At 39.3% G+C, this 20,240-nt stretch overlaps 1 protein-coding gene across 1 annotated transcript in view; it reads left to right on the forward strand.

Moving 5' to 3' along the window:
• LOC306799988 (sodium channel protein type 5 subunit alpha-like) overlaps positions 1-20,240 on the forward strand; it is a 210,369-nt gene that overhangs the window by 45,698 nt on the left and 144,431 nt on the right. Inside the window, 4 exon segments of the mRNA XM_079301701.1 lie at positions 2,019-2,099; positions 5,567-5,695; positions 10,232-10,323; positions 18,285-18,515. Of these exon segments, the coding sequence (XP_079157827.1) occupies positions 2,019-2,099; positions 5,567-5,695; positions 10,232-10,323; positions 18,285-18,515 (533 nt within the window).

Consider the following 20,240-nt stretch of genomic DNA (forward strand, 5'->3'; position numbering starts at 1 on the left):
GGGAATGGATGATGTTGCTAATATATTTTATCTCAGTTTTACCTTCTTTGCTTTGTCTTTTCTGAGTAGATCATCATCACAGACTTTTTCTAATGCAAACAATTGCATTTGGTTGCAGGTAGGAATGCAAGTTTTCATTCTGTAGGGATTTCTGTTTTCTCTTTCTTATTTAATGACACAGACCCCTAACTTTGGTGGGTTACCAGCTGAAATGTTTCATTCTTTTATGTTCTTTGTAGTTTTCAGCTTGGTCATGAAACCCAGATTGAATTTGTAGTGAGTTTGCTGTCCCAGAGCTCACCCTTATGTTTTCAACCTGTGTTCCCTGGTTTGCTCTCTCTGGTGCTTGAGTAAGGAGGTGATGACACCTGCCTGTAAGTGAGCTTCTGGGAAAGCTGTTAGTTTCATTTTATATCACAAGGAAACATGGAAAGTTTATATCACAAGGCATACAGAAATCAAACCAGTGACCCTAAATTCCAATAGAGGAATTTATTTGCTTGGACTTGAAATATGCTATTTGTTTGACATGGTCTGAAGATGAGACTCTGCTTTTCTGTGCTTCATCCATAGCATTTCACTGTAGTTGAAAAAGAAATCCAGGGTTTTCTAGTCTAGCTGGAACTTAATAATTATGTTAACAAGAGTGACAAAACTTACAGGAATATATCTGAAGCTGATATGAGCAAATGTGAGTGGGTATCAGACATCCTTCCTTCAGTAGGAGGTGTTGGCCCAGAAGTGGAAGATGTTTGTGAGATGAGCAGTCCCTGTGAGTTCAATTACTGCTTTCTGTGGTGGCCCTGGGGAATCTGCAGGTTGGTTACTACCAATTTAACCTTGTAGTTGCTTATGTGGCCCATTGGAAAACGTTCCACCCTGTATTCAGCAGAGATTTTGGCTCTGCAAAAGGATAAATTTCATGCAAGCATTTCAGGACGTAGGTTTGAAACTGAATTCTTCAATCACTGTTCTGAAACAAAAAACAACACAAACAGAATTAACTACAGGGGTTAAAAAAAACCAAAGGAAACTTTTTTTTTCTCAAAAACAGACAAAATAAATTTATATTTTGGTTGTTAGTTATATTATAAACTTGCCTGTTCACTGTTTTGAAGGCTGTTTTTCTTTGCCTTATCTTCTGCACACACTTAAACTCTTTAGTTAGATTTTCCGGGTTGCATGGGACCAGTTATTGATGCAAGAGAATCCCATCATATTTTGCAATTTTTTTTACAGAAAGCAGCAAAGCTCTCTTTTAGGAGAGCCCTCCAGTGAATTATGCTTTCAATTTCAGGGATTTGATTTAGGGTGCTTTTTATGTTTATGGTTTCAGCTTAGCAGCAAAGTGTGTGGACTATGCACTTGGGAGGTTTGTTTTATCCTCCAAACAGGGAACCTGGTCCCTCAGCTGAGGCAGAGTTCTGCAGACCAAGGCTGCCTATTTGCCCAGCAGGTCTGCAGACCAAACCTAAAAATCAGTGCTCTGAAACTCATACTTGCTTTTGGTGAAACTTTGTACTGAAAGTGAGATCTCAAGCCCATTAAAGAGATTAGAAAGGGCAGATTTGTAACTTTCTCCTACTGCCTGAGAAATGTTTCAGGATAAAAAATGAAATGGGAATTTGCAGACACAGGTTTTTCTGTGGATACTTAAATGAGACTAATCCCTCTTTTCATACAAAGTTGTGCACCTATGCACATTGTCATCTGACCAACCCAGCTGTAAATTTGGGGTATTGTGCTTTCAAAAGACTGCAGAGTCAGTACATTTGTTTACTGTAAAAAGTATGTATAAAAGATGTAGGGAAAGGGGAAAAAAAGCAGGGAAGGTTCCCTCATTTTTCTGTTTTTATAAAATTATTTGTCTCCTTATGCACTTGCAGACAAATGCTTAGTTCTTGAAGCAACTTGCAGATTGTGATTGAGCTGTCACATCTCGTGTGAAATGACAAAAATCTATGAAGTCTTACATCAAATGCATTGTTTTCCTTAATTTGCCTATTTACATTATTCAGTATGTTTATTATGTGCACTATTTTAACTAACTGTGTGTTCATGGCACAATCAGAGACTCCGTCATGGAATAAATATGTTGAGTAAGTATCCTTGCTGGTTTACAGATACCCAATCCTCACCTCATCCTTCCTTTTGTTTGGTTCTTGTTTATATCTTGTTTGCTGTTGTCTAATTTATCTCCAGTAGTACTGGCTGTGGTATCTGCCCTCATGTTTTTCCAGGTAGTTTTTTCAGCCTGTGAAAACTCCCTTAGTAAGCAAATTAAAAATTTTTAGTCCAAGTCTCATGCTTATTGCCAAAGGCACCTTTTATGCTATTCTGGATGAAATCACCTACTGAGGACAATTCCATTTGAAACTGGTCACCCTTCCACAGTTTCCATGCAAGAGGTTTGATGGTTAGACATATCAGAATAATTGAATTATTTCAGAGAATAGTTCCTGAATAGATTTACTTCTATCCTCAATCTGAAACTTAAGGGGAGCAAAAGTTTCTTTTGGACTGAGCACAGCATGAGAAGTGTTCCTTTGTAATCATTGGCAAGAATATTAATGAGCATCAAACTATCTGGGAACACCTCTATGAGTATTCCTGTCTTTTTAGCTTGACAAGACTTCAGGAAAAATAGCAAAGACACTGCTTGAAGGGGGTTCTTTTTTGTTGTTGTGGATTTTAAAATTAAGTTTAAAGGAGGTTAAGGGGTTTCAGTGAAATGAAAACCCATTTCATTTCTTTAAGTTGCTTAAAAATATTCCTTTGGAAACAGATACCAGATGCACAAGCTAATCAACCTACAGTGCATTAAACAATTATTTTGGCTCATTGAACCAATCAGAACACACTTTTTATTTTTGACTGACATATGATAAACACAGCCATCTGCTGCTTCATAGCCTGGTGGTTGGTCTACTCAGGGCTGTAGGAAAAGACAGTAAAATGCCCTTATTTAGGTCCCATAAAATCATGCAGGGCACCTCTTCTAGGCCATAAATTACTAATTATAGGCAGCACTGAACCAAATATTTCATCCCATCACAATAACATCCTAATCCCTGGATGTTTCATGTATTTCTGTATAGTGTGGTACCTTCAAGTATGTCCGTGGCTGTCCTTTCCCCAGTGTTGTCCTTTTCCTACTAAAAACTTTCAGAACCATTGCCATGATGTTTTCTGCTGAATCATGGATGTCCATCCGTGTGATGATCTCATCAAAATTTGGTCAGTTGGCGTAGAGCTGGGAATTCAAACATTGTAGAGGGAAACACCAAAAATTCTATTGTGTCTTCTTCAAGCAGGAGAATGAGGATTATTTGATCACTGCATCAAGCAGAGCATGCAGGAAATGTGGAGCAGAAATGAGATGGACTCATGCAGTGTGGAGTAAATCCTTCCATGTTCTCCCTTCCCCAATGTCCCCTCATATCTCTCAGCTTTTCTTCCTCAAGTGCATGGAATGAAATCAAAGTCAAGTACTTTGGAGGAGCAAAATAACCCAATGAACTGTAATTCAAATTGATTAATATTGGATTTGGAGAAGATACATTTAATCCATTTTGTTCTGCTGTTTCAGAGACTCGCAGGGGATGGAAGAATAACCTTGTGCAAATATTTGTCCTAGAACTTCCTTTAAAGCATTTTCCTCACCATTTTGTAAATAATGAATCAATTCAACTTTCCCCCACTGAAAATTTTTTTAAGAACCCTGACTTTTGTTGTTAAAGAAACCATTCAGTAGCTGGAGGACTTTGCTCGATCCATTTAGAGTTAGATGATGATTATACAATCAATTAAACCCATCTGACATGCTGAATAAATACAAGTACTTTATCATTTTAATGAGCTTATGTACTGTTAAGTATTTTTTTTCTAGTTCTTTGCATGTGTTTTCTGTGTGTATTGCTAAATACACATGCTTAAAGAGACTGTCACATGGGTGACCTATATTCGAAATACCAGAGCACAGCTAAGTAGGAGCTGGGAAAAAGTTGGATACAAAATAATGCTCAGGTACATGGTGAAAGAGCAGCTGTGAGGCACATTTAATGCTCACTGCTGCACCCAAACTGTCCTGCTAATCCCCATTTTAGGATGAAGCACACTGAATTTTACAACATATGTGAGTAGCTCTACTGTGTGACACAATGGCAGGAGGGTGTGAGATTTGCCACTTTCTGTCTGTGTGCCCAGTTGCAGTTCAGTGGAATACAGCTAGATTTATTTTATGTATAATGTTCTTCCTTATATTGCCACCTTCAATCACTCACACTTTTTTCCTACCAAACAGGAATTTTAACTGTTACAATTTAATTTATGTGTGATGATGCCAATTGATGTTTGGGCACTGAACAGAAAACTCAAGCCAGTGTTTCCAATGGTAGACCTTCATATCAATTTATGAGATTTTTGTTTTAGTTCTTTAATAGGCTTTGGTATCATCTGTATCTTCATTTGGAGAAAAGTGGTAGGGAATGTCCATGGTAGACTAAACATTTATTTCTTTTGTTAAGCTCTAGAATACCCAGTCCATTTGGCTTGGTAACTCAGGCAGCAACATTAACAAAAAACTGCTTTATACCCTGAACTGTCTCTGATGGCAGGTAGAGCCCTGGGTGAGCACAGACCTGAGAGCTATAAATCAGAGGCATTACTGTCCTCCGCAGAGATTTTGCTAAATTTTATTACAAGTGTCATCTTTATTATGAGAGGTAAGATCTATGTTCTAGCCCAGATCATCACTGTCAAGAGGCTGTCCGTAATAACTTAATTTACCAGGGGAATAAAACCAGCCTTGTGTCTCCTTCACTGTCAGGCAGGTCAAAATTACTACATACAGCAGTATTTACTGTAGTACAGTACTCCCTCTCAGGTGGGAGTTTTCCAATTCTTTTTCAGAGAGGGCATTTTGTTGTTGAATTCTCAAGGCTGGTGTGATTTGCCACGCATAGTGAGACACAAGGGAAGTTGCAGGACAAATAAACTTTTTAGCTGATAAAACAAAGTGATGGCATTTTTTTGATCTCCAAAATGTCTTGGGCAGGAAGAGATGAGAGATATGAGTGGAAGAACCACCCTCCTTCCAAGTGGAGAAACAAGGAGTGTGGCATAATGCTGCCCAGAGAGATTGTGATTTCCCATCCCTGGGAGTGCTCAAGATCAGTTGGATGGGTCTCTGCTCAGTCTGGTCTAGTGGAAAGTTTCCTGCTCACGGCAAGGGGGTTGGAAGGAGATGATTTTTAAGTTCCTTTCCCACCCAAACCATTCTATGATTCCCTAATCCATTGGAGATATAGCAAAGGTTAAGAAATCCCATAGCACAGCTTAGCAGTGTAGTGTCCATGCTTGACTTAATTAGTGGGGATTCATCAAGGGACACCCTGTGCTGAAAATTATCTTCATTCTGAGACTGTCCTGGGTATTTTGTTGCTCCTTGCCTGTTCCTTGTGCTGCAGCTGTGACTCACACAAGCAACCTCAGAGTTGTGCCCCTGCAATTTCAGCTGTCCAATGCTTGCTAATTCTCTTGCATCTTTGGCCACTCTGCTCCCCAGGTACACTTTCACTGGAATTTACACTTTTGAGTCATTGATAAAAATATTGGCAAGAGGATTTTGCATGACAGAATTCACCTTCCTTCGGGATCCCTGGAACTGGTTGGATTTCAGTGTTATTGTTATGGCGTAAGTAGCACTCCTTCATATTTTTCAAGAGAGTTATATGCAATAGAAATTTCTAAAAGATTGTCTGGATGTTATTTATTTTCCACTCAAAATTTACTGGAAATGAGAAAAGAATGAAGTGTATTAGGAAGAAGGTATTTGTATCCTGAGTGGTTTCAGAGGAAGAAATCAGAATAATTCTCAATTTTGTTCTCTGAATTCACTACACTATTTTGGAGAAATTATTTACTCTTTCTGTGCTCCACAGAGAGAGCTGTTTGTAAAATATCTGTAATAATATCTGCTATCTAATGTAGTTTTGGGAAGCTTCAGACCCCTGAATAGAAAGTGTTGTAAGTGTGACTAAATACCCACGTATTTAAATCCCTATTTATACTCTATCTATCCATCACATCATCAGAGCTGTTTTCACATCCCTCTTTTCACAAACTCTTTTCACCTGGAAAGTAATTATTATTTTACTATAAAGAATTAATTTATAGTCCTCTGAAACTTGTTATATATCTTGGAAATAGAAATTTGGCCCCCACCATGATATTCCCCTTCAGCTGTATGTTTCTGCCTGGATTGTTAGAGTTCATTGAGGACATGTGGGGTTCTGGTGCTTTGAAGAAGGTGATGGATTTGCAACATCCAGACAGCTAAAAATACACAGGGGTAGAGAAGCAGTCAGCCAGCACTCACAGGGGACTCAGGGTCAGCCCAAGCTCTGGCCAAAGGCAGAGGTCTGACACTGCCAGTACCTCCAGCTAAGACACAATCCAGATTTCTTCATAGTCACCAAAAAAACTGGGCAAAAAACGAGTTCCATCTTGAAGTGAAAGCTGGCAGAGATTCCTGAAAGAAAGGCTCCACTTCCTAAACATTAGAAGGATCTGTTCTGATCTGATCTCCCTGATTGGGTTTTTTTTAAAATTTTTTTTTTTTTTTTTTTTTTTTTTTTTTTTTTTTTTTTGTTCTGCTTCATGATACCTGTATTCAATTCTGGGTTTAGGTCAGTTCTTGCTGCCATCTTTAAACCCCATAATTCACTCAGTTAAGTGAGATTCAACCGTACTAGCACCAACATCTGAGCTGAGCTCTTGGGGCTGTGAAGTTTTCATGGAACAAAAATCAGGAAAGAATATTCAACCAAAAGTTAGTTAAAACATCAGTGAGGGGAAGTTGAAAGCACAGCTCTGTTATGGTGCAGGGACCCAGGCCAGTATTCAAAGAGACTCTGGATAATGCTCTTGGTCCTATGGTTTTGTTTTAGGTAGTCCTGTGAGGAGAAAGGAATTGGGCTCTTCATCCTTATGGGTCTCTTCCCATAGCTCAAGATATTTTATAATTCTGTGGTTCTTAGCAGCATTTAGCAGAACAGTATGAAGATGTGTAACCTAAGTGAACTTCCTCAGGAGCACTCCCGTTTATTTCAGTAGGCTTTGGATCTAAGCCAGCCCTAGGCCAGGTCCTGGTATCTGTTACTGCATTCCTATGGATTTGGCTGAACTGACATCTGGCCACTGTGATAAGCCTTTAAAAAAACAAATCAGTGCAGATGGGGAGAATCTTTTGGAGGTCAGCACACATGAGGTATTTTTCACAGCTAAACTTTTCCTCAAGCATTGCTAAGTGCAATTCTCCTGCAACATTTAGTGGCAGGACAAGAACACAGAGTCACCAACCTGCTCTCCTGTCTCCTGCCATCAGGCAGGTGGTAAAAAGGCAGGGCATAATCATCCATCTGTTTGTGGGTTTATTTGTGGGTCTCAGAATTCAGCACAAAGTGGAGAATTTCTATGCATGGGTTCTCACTTTTCTAGAAGGAAGAGGGTCTCTGATAGTAAGGTAGAAAGGAGCAGAGAAAAGGGCAAGAGGAGCCACAGCTTCCAGCTTTGACCATGAATCTGCTCCACCTCATCTTGTCAACTTGTGCAGAAGTTGAGGCATCTCCCCTGGCTCTGGGGGCATCTCAGACTGAAATTCAGGTCTGAACAGTCCGTGGGGGACTGAATCTGAACACCCCTTACATTGTCTCTGCATCATCTCTGGATGTTTGGGATGTAGGGAGCAGGAAAGATGAGAAGATTTCACATCAGACTATTTTCTTAACACCATTCATCAGAACCAGAATCCATTCCTATTGTTTCTTACATTAATTCATATTATACTAAGCCTTTAATAATGGAAAAATTAATGGATCTCTGGAATAAAAAAAGAAATGGAAAAGTGTTTCTTTGAGCCCACAGGCAGCAGTGAGAGAGTTAAAAGTGGCTGCAATATGATCTTCTTATGTACAATGAAACCTCCTTCCCAGGAATGCAAGCAGCAGATAGTACAGAGACTTGGATAATGGAATCTATTCTGATACGATTTAGCCCTCATACAAATCCAATTTGCAAGTAATTTAAAGTAAGATGGATCACACAGGTAACTCTGGTGTTGTCTTTGCCTGTAGCCTGTGTGCTGCCAGAGGTATTTCTGTGTCTGCAAACAAAGATTTCTGTATCTGCCTGGCAATTCAAAATGGAGGAGCCTGATAAGGGGCCATGGGATTCAGATGGACTGAGGGCTTTGAGCTAACACTAAATAGGATTATTTCACTGATTGGTGTTACAGTCAGAAGACCATCATTTGCTTTAGAGCTGCTGCAAAACAGCTTCTTGTCTTCTCTTTTGGGCAGAAAGCTCAGACTGGGCCACAGGGAGTTGTTTTAGAGAGCACACTGGAGAGTAAGAAGTGCTGCAGGTCTCTGGGGCTCTTCTCTCTCTGTGCCAGTGGACACAGCCATTTCTTGCGACCCTCTCTGGGGTCAGGGATGGGTTCAAGGGAGATCATGAAACTACCCTTGTTTGTATATATTTATATATATATTATATCACTCTGTCTCAGACTAGTGAGTCCCTCTTTGCAGGACAGGTGAGGGAGAGGCAGTTTTAACTCTGGATTGGAAAGTGCCCTGTCAAAATCTTACAGACAATAAGCAATTCCCTGGCTAATGGGAAAATTCAGGATAGGAATTAAGTTGTTTCTCACTCCCTGCTATGGAAGAACTCATCAGCAGCATTTTGATTGAAAATATGACCAAAATAAATCCTAATTTATTACAAGCAGCAGTATTATCTAATTCATATGCTTGTTCACATATTTATAATGTATTTTTACAAATCTCTGGTCAGCAAAACCATATTCCCATCCTAGTGCTTCTCCCCAAATTATTTTTCCTCCACATTTCATGCTGAAGAAGTTTGGTAGAGAAGCACAGGGTAAAACTGGGGAGGAAACAGGTAAATCATTGCCCAGACTCCCCTGTGAGATTATGAAGAGAAGCAATATTGTTCTTCCAGGCTATAATCTGGATTAGTAGATATAGAGAGGATGTTTTGTCCTCCCCAGGGGCCTTTGGACAAAGCCCATTTAAGCAGGCTTTTTAAAATAACCAGGTGAGTTTTTTCTGTAACATTTAGAAGCAAAGAAGTAGGGCAGTTGAATGAAATTTGGTAGAAGTTTAGAAGTGCAATTCAAGGGTCCAGGATCTCTTTTGTTCTGAAGATACAGTGGTGACTATGGTTTTGCTGCATATTGACTTGGAGGAAATAATTTTGTGCAACACTGATAAAATGAAATTCATTCCATGACTGGAATGCTCCCTCCTGGGAGTATTTAGCTCAGATGTGATGGGTCTCCAGGATGACCAAAAGAGGGAACAGCTGGGATTGGTGTTTTAATCATAAAGAGTTTTTAGTAGGATGGCAGTTATATTCATTTAGACTCCATTGTCCCTCAGCCAAAGGGCATGAAATTGAAATACAAAACGAAATACAATTTAAAGCATCTCTTGAAACCAAAATTTGCTTTACCACAGACTACAGCATCTTAAACTAAATAACCCAGTCAAAATGTTTGCACTATTTTTGCTATGTTGTCCTATATGTAGTTTTCAGAAGCTATTATGTGAAAATTGCTTGAGTATTTGAAGCAGCAAAATAACTCTTAATATTTCCAATAATGTAAAGAAATTTCTTTTTTGTTCAACTAGATGATGGTAAAATCTTTAAAGTATTTATGGCTGAACAGCACAATAACAGAGTTCACCCAGTAGTTTTAAAGGATTGGTGCCTATTAGAGAAGTTTAATAGTTCAAGTAGCATTTGAAATGATGTGCACTAATAAAAACCTGGGGCAAATGGCATCAAAGAACAGCCAGAAAAGTGGATGCAGTTCTCATTCAGCTGCGTTCACTCCCACTGTGTATGAATGCTTTCTTCATTCAGACAAGTCTCATACTCTATTGTATAATTCCAAATAACTGTGACTTAATTCTACAGGTATGTAGGAGAATTTGTGAATGTAGGCAGTGTTTCACCTCTTCGGACTTTCAGGGTATTGAGAGCTTTAAAAACTATTTCAGTAATCCCAGGTAAGACGCCCTGATCCTTACGTTTTGGCTCTCAGCTACAAGTGATTCTCTCTCTGTCTCTCTTTGTCCCTTTGACTGTTGTTTTTTTGGCTGGTGTTTTGTCATTGTCTGTGTGTGACTTTCCCTTGTTACAGATACATAACTGAATTTGTGGACCTGGGCAATGTCTCAGCCTTGCGAACGTTCAGAGTACTGCGGGCGCTGAAAACAATCTCAGTCATTTCAGGTGAAAATCAGGTTAAACACTCGGGCTGCCCTTCAAGCCTACATGCCATTTCCAGTAGTCAACACTGTAATTACAAAAGACTTAACCATAGATACTGATCAGGAAATGGAGGAATGTAGGGAATGTGACCTGTCAATAGAATACATTTTATTTAAAAAAAAAAAAAAAAAAATTCCAATATGGTTTGTGTGGACAGAAGGAATGAGAGCGCCTCCAAAATTACTGAGCTCACAAGTGCTGCAGTAAGAACTGTGGCTTGTGAATCACATCCATGAAGTGCTCGTTTTTGAACTGTATGAAGATGGCAATGAAAATATTTTAAAACCTTTGGATATTGATTTTTAGAAATGGAGGGTTAATGACCTCAAAATGCATATTCATGTTTGAGAGCACATCGATAGAGGAATCTAAATCTGTGCTGTGAGCTGAGGTTTCAAGACTGCAGGCACAGATAGCCTAATTTGTCATGGTGTTTATCCATTTGCATGTGATAGAAACACTGCTGAAATTTTTGAAGAGATTGGAAAACATTTCATTATTTATTTTGGTAGGCTCAGCATTTCATCGACTCACATTTTCTCACGTTTTCAAGGATTTGACTTCTCCCCTCTTCACCTCCTCAAAAAAAAAAAAAAATAGTTTTACTACACATCTAGTAGTGAAAGAAGCTCTTTATATAATCTTTCACTATTAAAAAAAATTAAAATGCAATTTATACAAGTTGAGTCCAGTGAGGACTAACCATAGAACAAAACTTTCTTGCTGAGCATTATCTATGGACAGGTCTCATTCAGCCTCAGTGTTTAACATCTCCAACCTGCATGATAAGGTAGAGAAGGTAGCAGAAACCATGCATGGTGGATCCTATCTGTGATAATCCTGAACAGATGTTGGCAATTGCAATTACATGTAAAAAATGTATTTTTTTTTTTCTCTCAAAACATTGAGAGAACTGCTCAGATTCTCACTCACAGACCTTTAAGGTTAGCAAAGCTTTTTCACCACTCTATTATACACCGTAATACCAGTCTGAACAAATTCTGTGAAGTAAATTTATAGGGATATGAATTAAAACTCATCACCACATAGAGAATAAGCTAGAAATGGGAATTCAAGTATGGGTGTGTTAAAAAATATATATCTGGGTCTAGAGTTTGGTCCCCCATTCCATTATACAGTAATGAAAATCAGGGAAATAACTGAGAAAGCAAGGTAATTTCATTGGGAGTGTGTGTCCAAATACAGGTTTTAAAGAGTACTCCAAGATTCATTAGGTCCTTGAAACCAGTACCTGTTCTAATTTTGTCTTTAAATTTTAAAGAATAGTCTATTGGCAGAGATTTGTGGGAATTTTTAAGTTTTCTCTAATAGGATTTCCATTGAGAATGGATTTTTATTTTCCTTGGCAAACAGAGCTGAGCATAGTTTTACAGATCCTGTGAGATGGTAGTGGCCTCTCAGGGAGAAAGGCAGAGTTTGTTTCCCAGATTCCTTTGATAGCAATTTGAAGACTTAACCTGGAGGGACATCCATCTCCAGGGGACACCTTTCACCTCACATCTTGTCTCAGGCTGGAGCCTCTTCAGAGCAGAGCCTGTCAATTTTTCTGTGTTTTATATATATAACAATTTTCTGCTGTCCTATATCAGAGGAGGAGCTGAAGCTTGTTTTACATCAAATGATAAGATATGACTTGGTGGGGGAAAAAATTGAGTACTGAGATTCAAGTAATCCAGATTCGAATAGACCAAAACCCTTCAGTGATATTAAACACTGAGTTGTTCCATTTGTTGGTTAATAGAAAAAGAAAAAAGAGTGTCATTTATTAAAGTAATGCATAATAACTCACATTCTCTTTTTTTCATTCTGGCTGAGTATTTGATTAGTTTTTTTTTTTATAACTGCATTTTTATGTACAAGTCCCTAAATTATTTGGTGACATAACTGCATGTAGATATGCTAATAGAATATCCAGCCTTTGATTTTATCATCAAGATTACCTGTGCCCTGAGTATTAAACTACAAATGTAGAGAGCTGCAAATTGCCATAGCTGCCAGTGAAACACTGGCAGGACAAGGTTTTTTTATTATTAGCAGATAATTCCAGAGGAGTCAGTTCATCTTACATTTAGGCATATATATTTTAAAAGATATATTGGATATGATGCTGTGGTTTCTCTGGAGATCAGTCTGAGTTTTTAATGATAACATAGGCTTATGCTGAGGTGAAATATTTTCCCCCAGCAGGCTTAAAAATGAAAAGATGATGAGCATTAATATCTTCCATGAGATTTTTTGGGATTAAAAGCCGTAGAGAGAAGAAGGTGGTTGTTATTTTTGCTTCCTCTTTCAATCTCAGGTGAAAAACACCAAGTTGTATTCTCCTTTGGAAATACCTGAGCTTTCCCTCAATAAAATTGATCACTTTTCCATCAGGTACTTCTATTTGCACCAACCTGCTTGGGCTGACCGTGGTCAGTGAAATTGCTTACAGAAAGCCAAGTGCTCGGTGGTGTGAGGCTTCTGTCCAGCAAAGCACTTAGGGGCTGCTTTTCAAAGGCATTCTGCTTCACTTGGAATCAATGAGTTTCTCTATTGACTCCAGAGGGAGTCAGTAAAGCTGACAATTAGTGCTTTTAAAAATCTCACCTACCTTTAATGTCTGGCTCTAAGTGCTCAAGCAGGCACAAGGATCTTTAGGGGGACACGGGCTCACAGGGCTGAAAAAGATCTCCTAAATTCAGAGTCCATTCCCCTGGCCTGAGGCTGCATTTAGCACGGCTCAAGCATGGCATGGTATTTATTGCCTGACTTTTTTGAGCTGCCCTTCAAAGGTGGAGGTCCCAGGGTCTTCCTGAGAAGTCCTGGAACTGTTCCAGCAGCTCATTGCTTTTGTCATTAGCAGATTTATCTCAGGTGGATGGTTCAGATCCAGACTCAACAACACAAGTATTGGCACCTACCAGCCAGCTTCCCTCTCACTGGAGACCTGTGGCTCAGTTTGAGTGCCATAAATGCCAATATCTCCTGCTCCAAATGGCCATGGACCTGCAGGTCCAGCCTCCCTCTCTCTTGCTGCACTATCAGCTCTCTCTTTTTATCCTGGAGCTGTGTAAGACATCAGGGCAGCCCTAAACATTCCAGAAAACCTTCATGGAACCCCCTCTATTTTCCCTTTTCTGCACTGAGCACGCCCATTTATTCCTGTTTTCCAGTTGCCCACGATATCAAGAGGAAAACAAGCTCTGTGCAGGTTCAGGTGCTTAGAAATAGGTAACATTTTCTCTATGGGAGCATTTAAAAACCTTTAACTCCCAGTGATTTGATTTACTAATTGGCGTCTCGCACGCTGCCATGGCAACTGGATTCATTTGTTTTTCTAGCCAGATAGGAACCATGGTCAGCATCAGAACAGCCCACTGCAGCCATTCATTTGTCCCCCATTAGCATCCCATTACCAGAGCATCCAAATCCCAGTGGGCTCCATAGGAACAACAACAGAGGGTCTTGAATTGTATTTTATCCTCATGGAAATCACCGATGTTTTTGATACGTACTAATTGAGATAATATAAACCCTGAGGTACATCCTCTCCATCAAAACAGCACAAAAAGCAGACCACCATCATCATCATCATCATCATCATCATCATCCCAAGGATTTTGCAAACTGCTGTATGCAGTGAAGCTCCCCTGCTCTTTCTGGAGCAGGCGTGCACACCACGGACACCTCACAAGAAACCACAGGATACCGGGGAAAGGTGACCTCATACAAAATTGGGCCAAGGCACTTTGGGGCCTGATCCAGCTCCCATTTAAGTTAGTGTGAGGCTAAAGGCTATAAATAGTGCTGTGAATGTTATCCAGTGCCTCTGTGATAGCCAGAACAGAGCTCGGAGAACAAGAATTAAGACTGTGTGGAGGAGACTGACCCCCTCTCACTGCTCCAGTCTCACTGAAGTCCTGCTGCAGACAGAAAAATGCCACCCCTGTGGTGGGTAAATCACTTAACTCAAGAAGTAACTATCCCAGAGGTGAGAAATATATGGCATATTTGTGTTTTCCTTGGAGACTGGCCTGCCAGCCACTTCTCCATGCAGAGCCAGCCTGCAGGAATGCTGACAGAAACTCCAGTTTGCCAACATGTTGATGTTAAACTCATAGCTGCCCATGTCTGAGTAACTAATGACAAAATACACACATCAAGGGTGAGCCCTTCTCTCATGTGACTCATGCAGACATTTACAGGACACAGGTGTATCCTCAGGGAAAGGAACGGGCTCTATGAGGACAATGTGCTGCAAGTCAAACTCTATTTTTCTTTTTTTTTTTTTTTTGTGTTTTTTTTTATTTTTCTTCTTCTTCCCTCTTGTTTCCAGACTGTGCATGAACGTGTCTGATGTTCTGTAGGTGATTGCCAACATCTGGTATGGATGTCATACTGAATTATGCTAATACTTCCTCACATCTTGCATAAGGAATGGATGATGTTTTGGGATCTTGCCATTTCTCATTGTTTGGTGTTGCTTGCATTTTCTATGGTTTCTGATTTGCATCTGAAAAATGATTATTTGATTAACCTCTGAATGTGATAATTTCTACCTGCCTTAACAGGAATGTTTGGGCCAAATTCTCCTTGCTCCCTGCAGATGTCAGGCTGCCTATACAGCCCTCACTCCACCAATTTTGGATCTCGTGGTTTTTTTCATGTCATGCAAGCAGGATTTGGCCCAGAGGTGTGGAAAGAAGTCAGTGATTCAGAAAAAGCCTGCTATTGATTTACTCCACAGGGAGTAATCTATATACCCATTGTCATTAACGGGTTTAGATGTTACTCAGCTTTGGATCAGATCCTCAGGTTTTTTCCCTGCATGCTGCCTGGTTTGATGTTTGACTTGCAAGAATTAAGTAAATGCCTTTAATGCCCCATAAATAGTATCTTCTATTAAGCTATATTGCAGTGCTCTCATTGGCACTATTTCAAAGAAGGATTATTTATCCAGAAGATTTAACCGTGCTCTAAATTTGAATACATCTAGCATTGCTTTAACAAAACATGGGATTGATTCAGAGAGATGCAGAGCACCTGCAAGAGGTCCTGGGTGTCCTTAATTCCCCTCAGCCCTTCCTGTTTTTAGAGGCACAGATAGTTTAAATGCACAATGAATTAAATATTTTCCTCAGCCTTGGCACTTAGCTGTGTCAACCACCTTGATGGATGCTATTTAATATTCTGAGAAAATTTTGGTTTTAAAGGGTGAGAAAAAACAGTTCAGCTGTAAGTATAACACTCTCCAAGTGGTTTTCCTGGAAAGTTTTAACAAAGGTTCAGGAGGCAGAGTACAAGTTATTTTTAAATGGTCTTTAATTACAGAAATTGTATTACTAAAGCATCATCTTCTCAAATTGTTCGGAAGCTTGTAAGCTATGAAAACAAAACAATTAAAAAGGAAGCAAAGCAGAAAACCATCTCATAAAGAAATGATTTGATACCTGCAAGGAATGAACTTGTAAAACTAAGAGTATAGAATTGCTATTCTATTTAAAACTCCAGTAAGTAATCTGGGAAAAACATGTTTCATGAAATGACCTTGAAATTGGCAATCCTGAGGCCTGATTTTAAAAAAAGATAATTTTTATTGTTGACTAGAATTTTGTAAGGTTTTTTTCCTAATATTATTCCTATTCACATTAAGACTCCTATTGTCCTTGCCCATATGAGTAAGATTAATTAGTGCACTTAGTACAAATACAGACTCCAAGTTTGCATTTGTATTGCAAACAAATTAGTGTTCTGCAGGGATTTCACAGGGAGTATGGCAGTAAAAAAATTTCTGGTATTTTTTTCCTTTTCTTAAGAGTCAGTTTGCAATTGGATTTCCTGAGTTTAACCAACTTTAGTGAAGCAACATCTGTGCATTCAAAGGACAACCAATGACATGAATCACTGAAAATATTTCAGAATATCTGATTTTAAAAAATTAAAAATTCTAGTTGATTTGCAAATCTTTTTCCCCACCTCAGTATTTGTATAAGGCCTGGCTGTCTTAAAGGTCTTATAATGCTGGGCAAGGGTGACACCCCAAAAGTCCTTTCAGAATTGAGCTTCATCTAAAATTACTTCCCATTCAGGTAAAAAATTTAGTCAAGGCTAGATTAACAGAAGATATTTCACTTTTATTTAGACATAAAAACAGGTAGACATGCCTACAGATGAGTTCAGAAATTCAAAGTCAGCCCTTTTCTAAGTATCTGAGTAGAACTGACTTGTAAAACCTCTTTTTGGTAAGGAGGAGAGGTAGCATGAAAATCCAGGTTTTGCCTAATGTTTGTCCTGCAATCATTTATTCTCTATTTTTGAGCAAAGCAGGGAGCTGCCTAACCTTGCCCTCTTTACCATGCCACAAACAAATTTTAGGGAGGCAAACAAAGAATTTAGTGGGGAAGGCTCCCCACCCTGAGGATTCAGTGCCTTTGGGTTAAATGGGCCATTTTACAGATGTTAGCATCATTCACAGATTAGCAGTATCCTGGGTAGGAGTGGAGTATTTTAGGCTGCTGCATGCAGGGACTGCTGCACCTGTTGGCCATTCCAGCAGCTCATCCTTATCCGAGAAACCCTGGTTTCCCCTCACTCTAACAGAGATTTTTTTTAAGCAAAGCCAGAAGCTAATTTTGCTTTCCTGTGAGTCCTGAAGTGCATTTTCATATTATTTCCAATTACGCAGCACTAGCTCAGCCTTTGTGGCTGCCAAACTCTTGGGGTGGAATTCCAAGTAACTGAGATTTAATGTGTATGATCATATTCAGTGAGCAAATCAATGTGCTTCTGAATATTGCCCAGGAGAATTCCTCCTGTTTTCTCTTTGCATTTTCTTTTTTTTTCTATTTAAATCCATTTCTCTTACTGCTGCCATACTGGTGATACAGATTATCAGAAACACTTATTACTACTCTCCAGTATTAATTAAATATAAATAGGAAAGAAATGACAAAATTGCTACCAATGTGCAGCTGTTATTCATGTCCAGCTACAGCACACCAGTTTAGAAGAAAAGAGTCTTTTTTAAAAAAAGGAGTGAGGTTTTCTGATATAATCATGTAATATTCAATCAGCTCAAAGAGTGCTGATCTCCAGGAATGCTTCAAAAAGCAAGAACTATCACTTGAGAAAATTGTATAATTATTTGTATCTGAATATTTATAGAAGAATAAACTGAAGCCAGTGTTACAGGGTGAAATAATAAAAGAGGAGCTAATTTGTGTGACCCAAACCTTCGGTGTTATGCAATGGGATTTTTTATCTACTTTGGCAGATGATTAACTTTGCCCAGGTAGTGTTGGAGCCTCAGGCTGTTTTACTTAAATAATTTCCACTGTGTTTATTTGATTGCCTGTATTTGGTTTTTTTTTTCTAATCCCAAATTCTTGTTGTTTTAAGCAAATGATTTGATAGCAGAGGAATTATTCATATGAGGACAGCATGTTGGATTTGGCACTAAAATATATAAAATGATCAGGGAATAAACAGCATTTCCATACCTCTTCATCTGTTTATGTGAGGGATAAAGTTATCAGAATCACCTGAGAGATTTAAAAGCAATTCATGTTCTCAAAATTCAATGGGATTTAGGCTTTACCGCCTTTACTGCAGCTCCATGAAAATACAAAACACATTCCATATTTTCTTTATCCATGAATAGTTTTGCATCTCACTGTCCCTCCATCCAGTTCTTCCCCTCAATTTCAAACCAGTGTTTTTGCAATTCCAGGACTTTTGTCCAAAAGCAAACAAGACATTCACAGTGATCACTCATCTCTCGTTTCTGATGCCCATTGCAAACACTCACTCAAAGCCCTTCAGATTTCCCCTTTCCATGGAGATTTTCATCATGAAAAGCAGCTGTCTGCAGACAGATTTCAGTCTCTCAGTCTATAAACTCTTGGCTTTTATCTCCCTAGGACTGAAGACCATTGTAGGGGCACTTATCCAGTCTGTTAAGAAACTTGCAGATGTGATGATCCTGACCGTTTTCTGCTTGAGTGTCTTTGCCCTCATAGGCCTCCAGCTCTTCATGGGCAACTTGAGACACAAATGTGTCAGGGATTACACCATGCATAACTTCACCAATGGCTCCTTCTACTTGGATGGCAGGATGTGGAACAACTCAGAGGAATTCCTTAGTGATCCAGGTAAGCTCCTCTTGGCCCTGTAATCTGGTTTCTGGTCATTTGAGGTTTGTGGGATTTTTTTTTTTTTCTGTGTTTTTTGTTTGTGTGGTCTTTTTTCAAATTATGTTGATGAAGATCTGTATGTGAATCAGCAAAAACTTGACTACTGGCTCATCATGGTGTCGATGTGGTTTTGCAAGACCTAAGCAGCTTTGTCTGAATCTCTATGCTATTTCCACAGCCCATGCTGAAAATACTTCTGGTGCTTTTCTATGAAGTTCTAATTGCCTCACTGATGATTTTAACAGTCTTATGGTGTCTTAAATATTTTTAAAGCTCTTTTTTTCTGAAATTGGGCAATCACATGAAAATTTCAACTCTGTGTGTGTGGGTCTGGTTTGCATATTGTTTCTCTGAAGACAATTTATAGCTCTTGCATTTTCTAGAAAAGCTTCAAAATTTGAGTTAATGGCCTTAAAAAAAATTCAAAAGATAAAGCAAAGCAATTCTGTCTTTATTAATCTGAAAAATCCCAAGAGAGTTTTTAAAGGAAATATTTAGGCCTAACTCATTATTTGGGTTGGGCCATCCTGTACAAACTCATGACCAGTGATTCTTTATATTTTCTTTATTTTGAGGAAAAAAATGAACCACTTATCTAATTAACTGGTGTTTTGGTTGAGAGACAGCATTATGGGGTAGCTCTGCTCTGACTCTGTGGACCCTACAGTCCTCCATCTCCAGCCACCTGCACCTTAAAAATCCCAAATCTGACTCGTGGAGTTGCCTGGTTTGACCCAGGGCTCTGCTGAGCCAGGGATTCATCCAAGGGCATCCCTCCATTCCCCACTGGTGACTTCTGGTCTTTCTGCTCAATTCCCCTCCCTGTGGTCTGAGAACCCTGGAAGCAGTGGTGTTAGGAAGGTTTCCTTCAAAGGATGAAGAGCCCACCATGGGTGTTTTTAAGGCATGATGTGGCTGATGCAGCAGTAAGGAAGGACAGTCACAAAGCTCTGGCTGGGTGAGGGTTGTCTTTGGACTGACCCTGACCATCAGCTTGTGTCCTCTCAAAGCCCCAGTATCAGAGCCCCTCATCACAGAGTGGAAAGAGCTCTTGGACTTTTGCTGGATGCTGAAACCTGCTGGAGTTATCTCATCCATGTTCCCCCTGCTCCCAGTGAGGAGTTAAAAAGATATTTGTGCACCTGTGGTGGATTAAGGAGCCTCAGGGGTCCACTCAGATAACTGAGAGCTGTGTGAGCTGCTGCTTTCCCTCTCTGACAGAGGCTTTGAGGGATAAAATAGGGATGGCTGGAAGCAAAAAGCCCTGCAATAAAGGTGAAAGGAAGAAATGGAGCCATGAAGATAGTCTGGCTCTCTGGAAATGGAAATAGGGTAAATGTGATACAGGATAATCTATTAAAATACAGATAATGTCAGGGCCAGCTGCAGCATTACTTTAAATGTGAGGAATTGTACAGCTGCTCCAGCATACCATGAGCAAGTTTATTTATGTAGTCCTGATATGGGGAGGAGGGCAGACACTCCCAAAAATCCATATAGAAAATCCAGCAATGGTTAAGAGGGCCATGAAAATATACTTGCTATCACTAGAGGAGATTTGCCTGTTACAAAGATAACCAGCCTGGTGAGATAATGGATTAAAGTGAATTAAATTTTGACTTTTGGTTTTGAATTAAATATGAACTGAAATAATAATAGGAATAGGAGCTAATAATAATAATA

This window comes from Erithacus rubecula (genome assembly GCF_903797595.1).
Source record: "Erithacus rubecula genome assembly, chromosome: 3".
Taxonomy (NCBI): Eukaryota; Metazoa; Chordata; class Aves; order Passeriformes; family Muscicapidae; genus Erithacus; species Erithacus rubecula.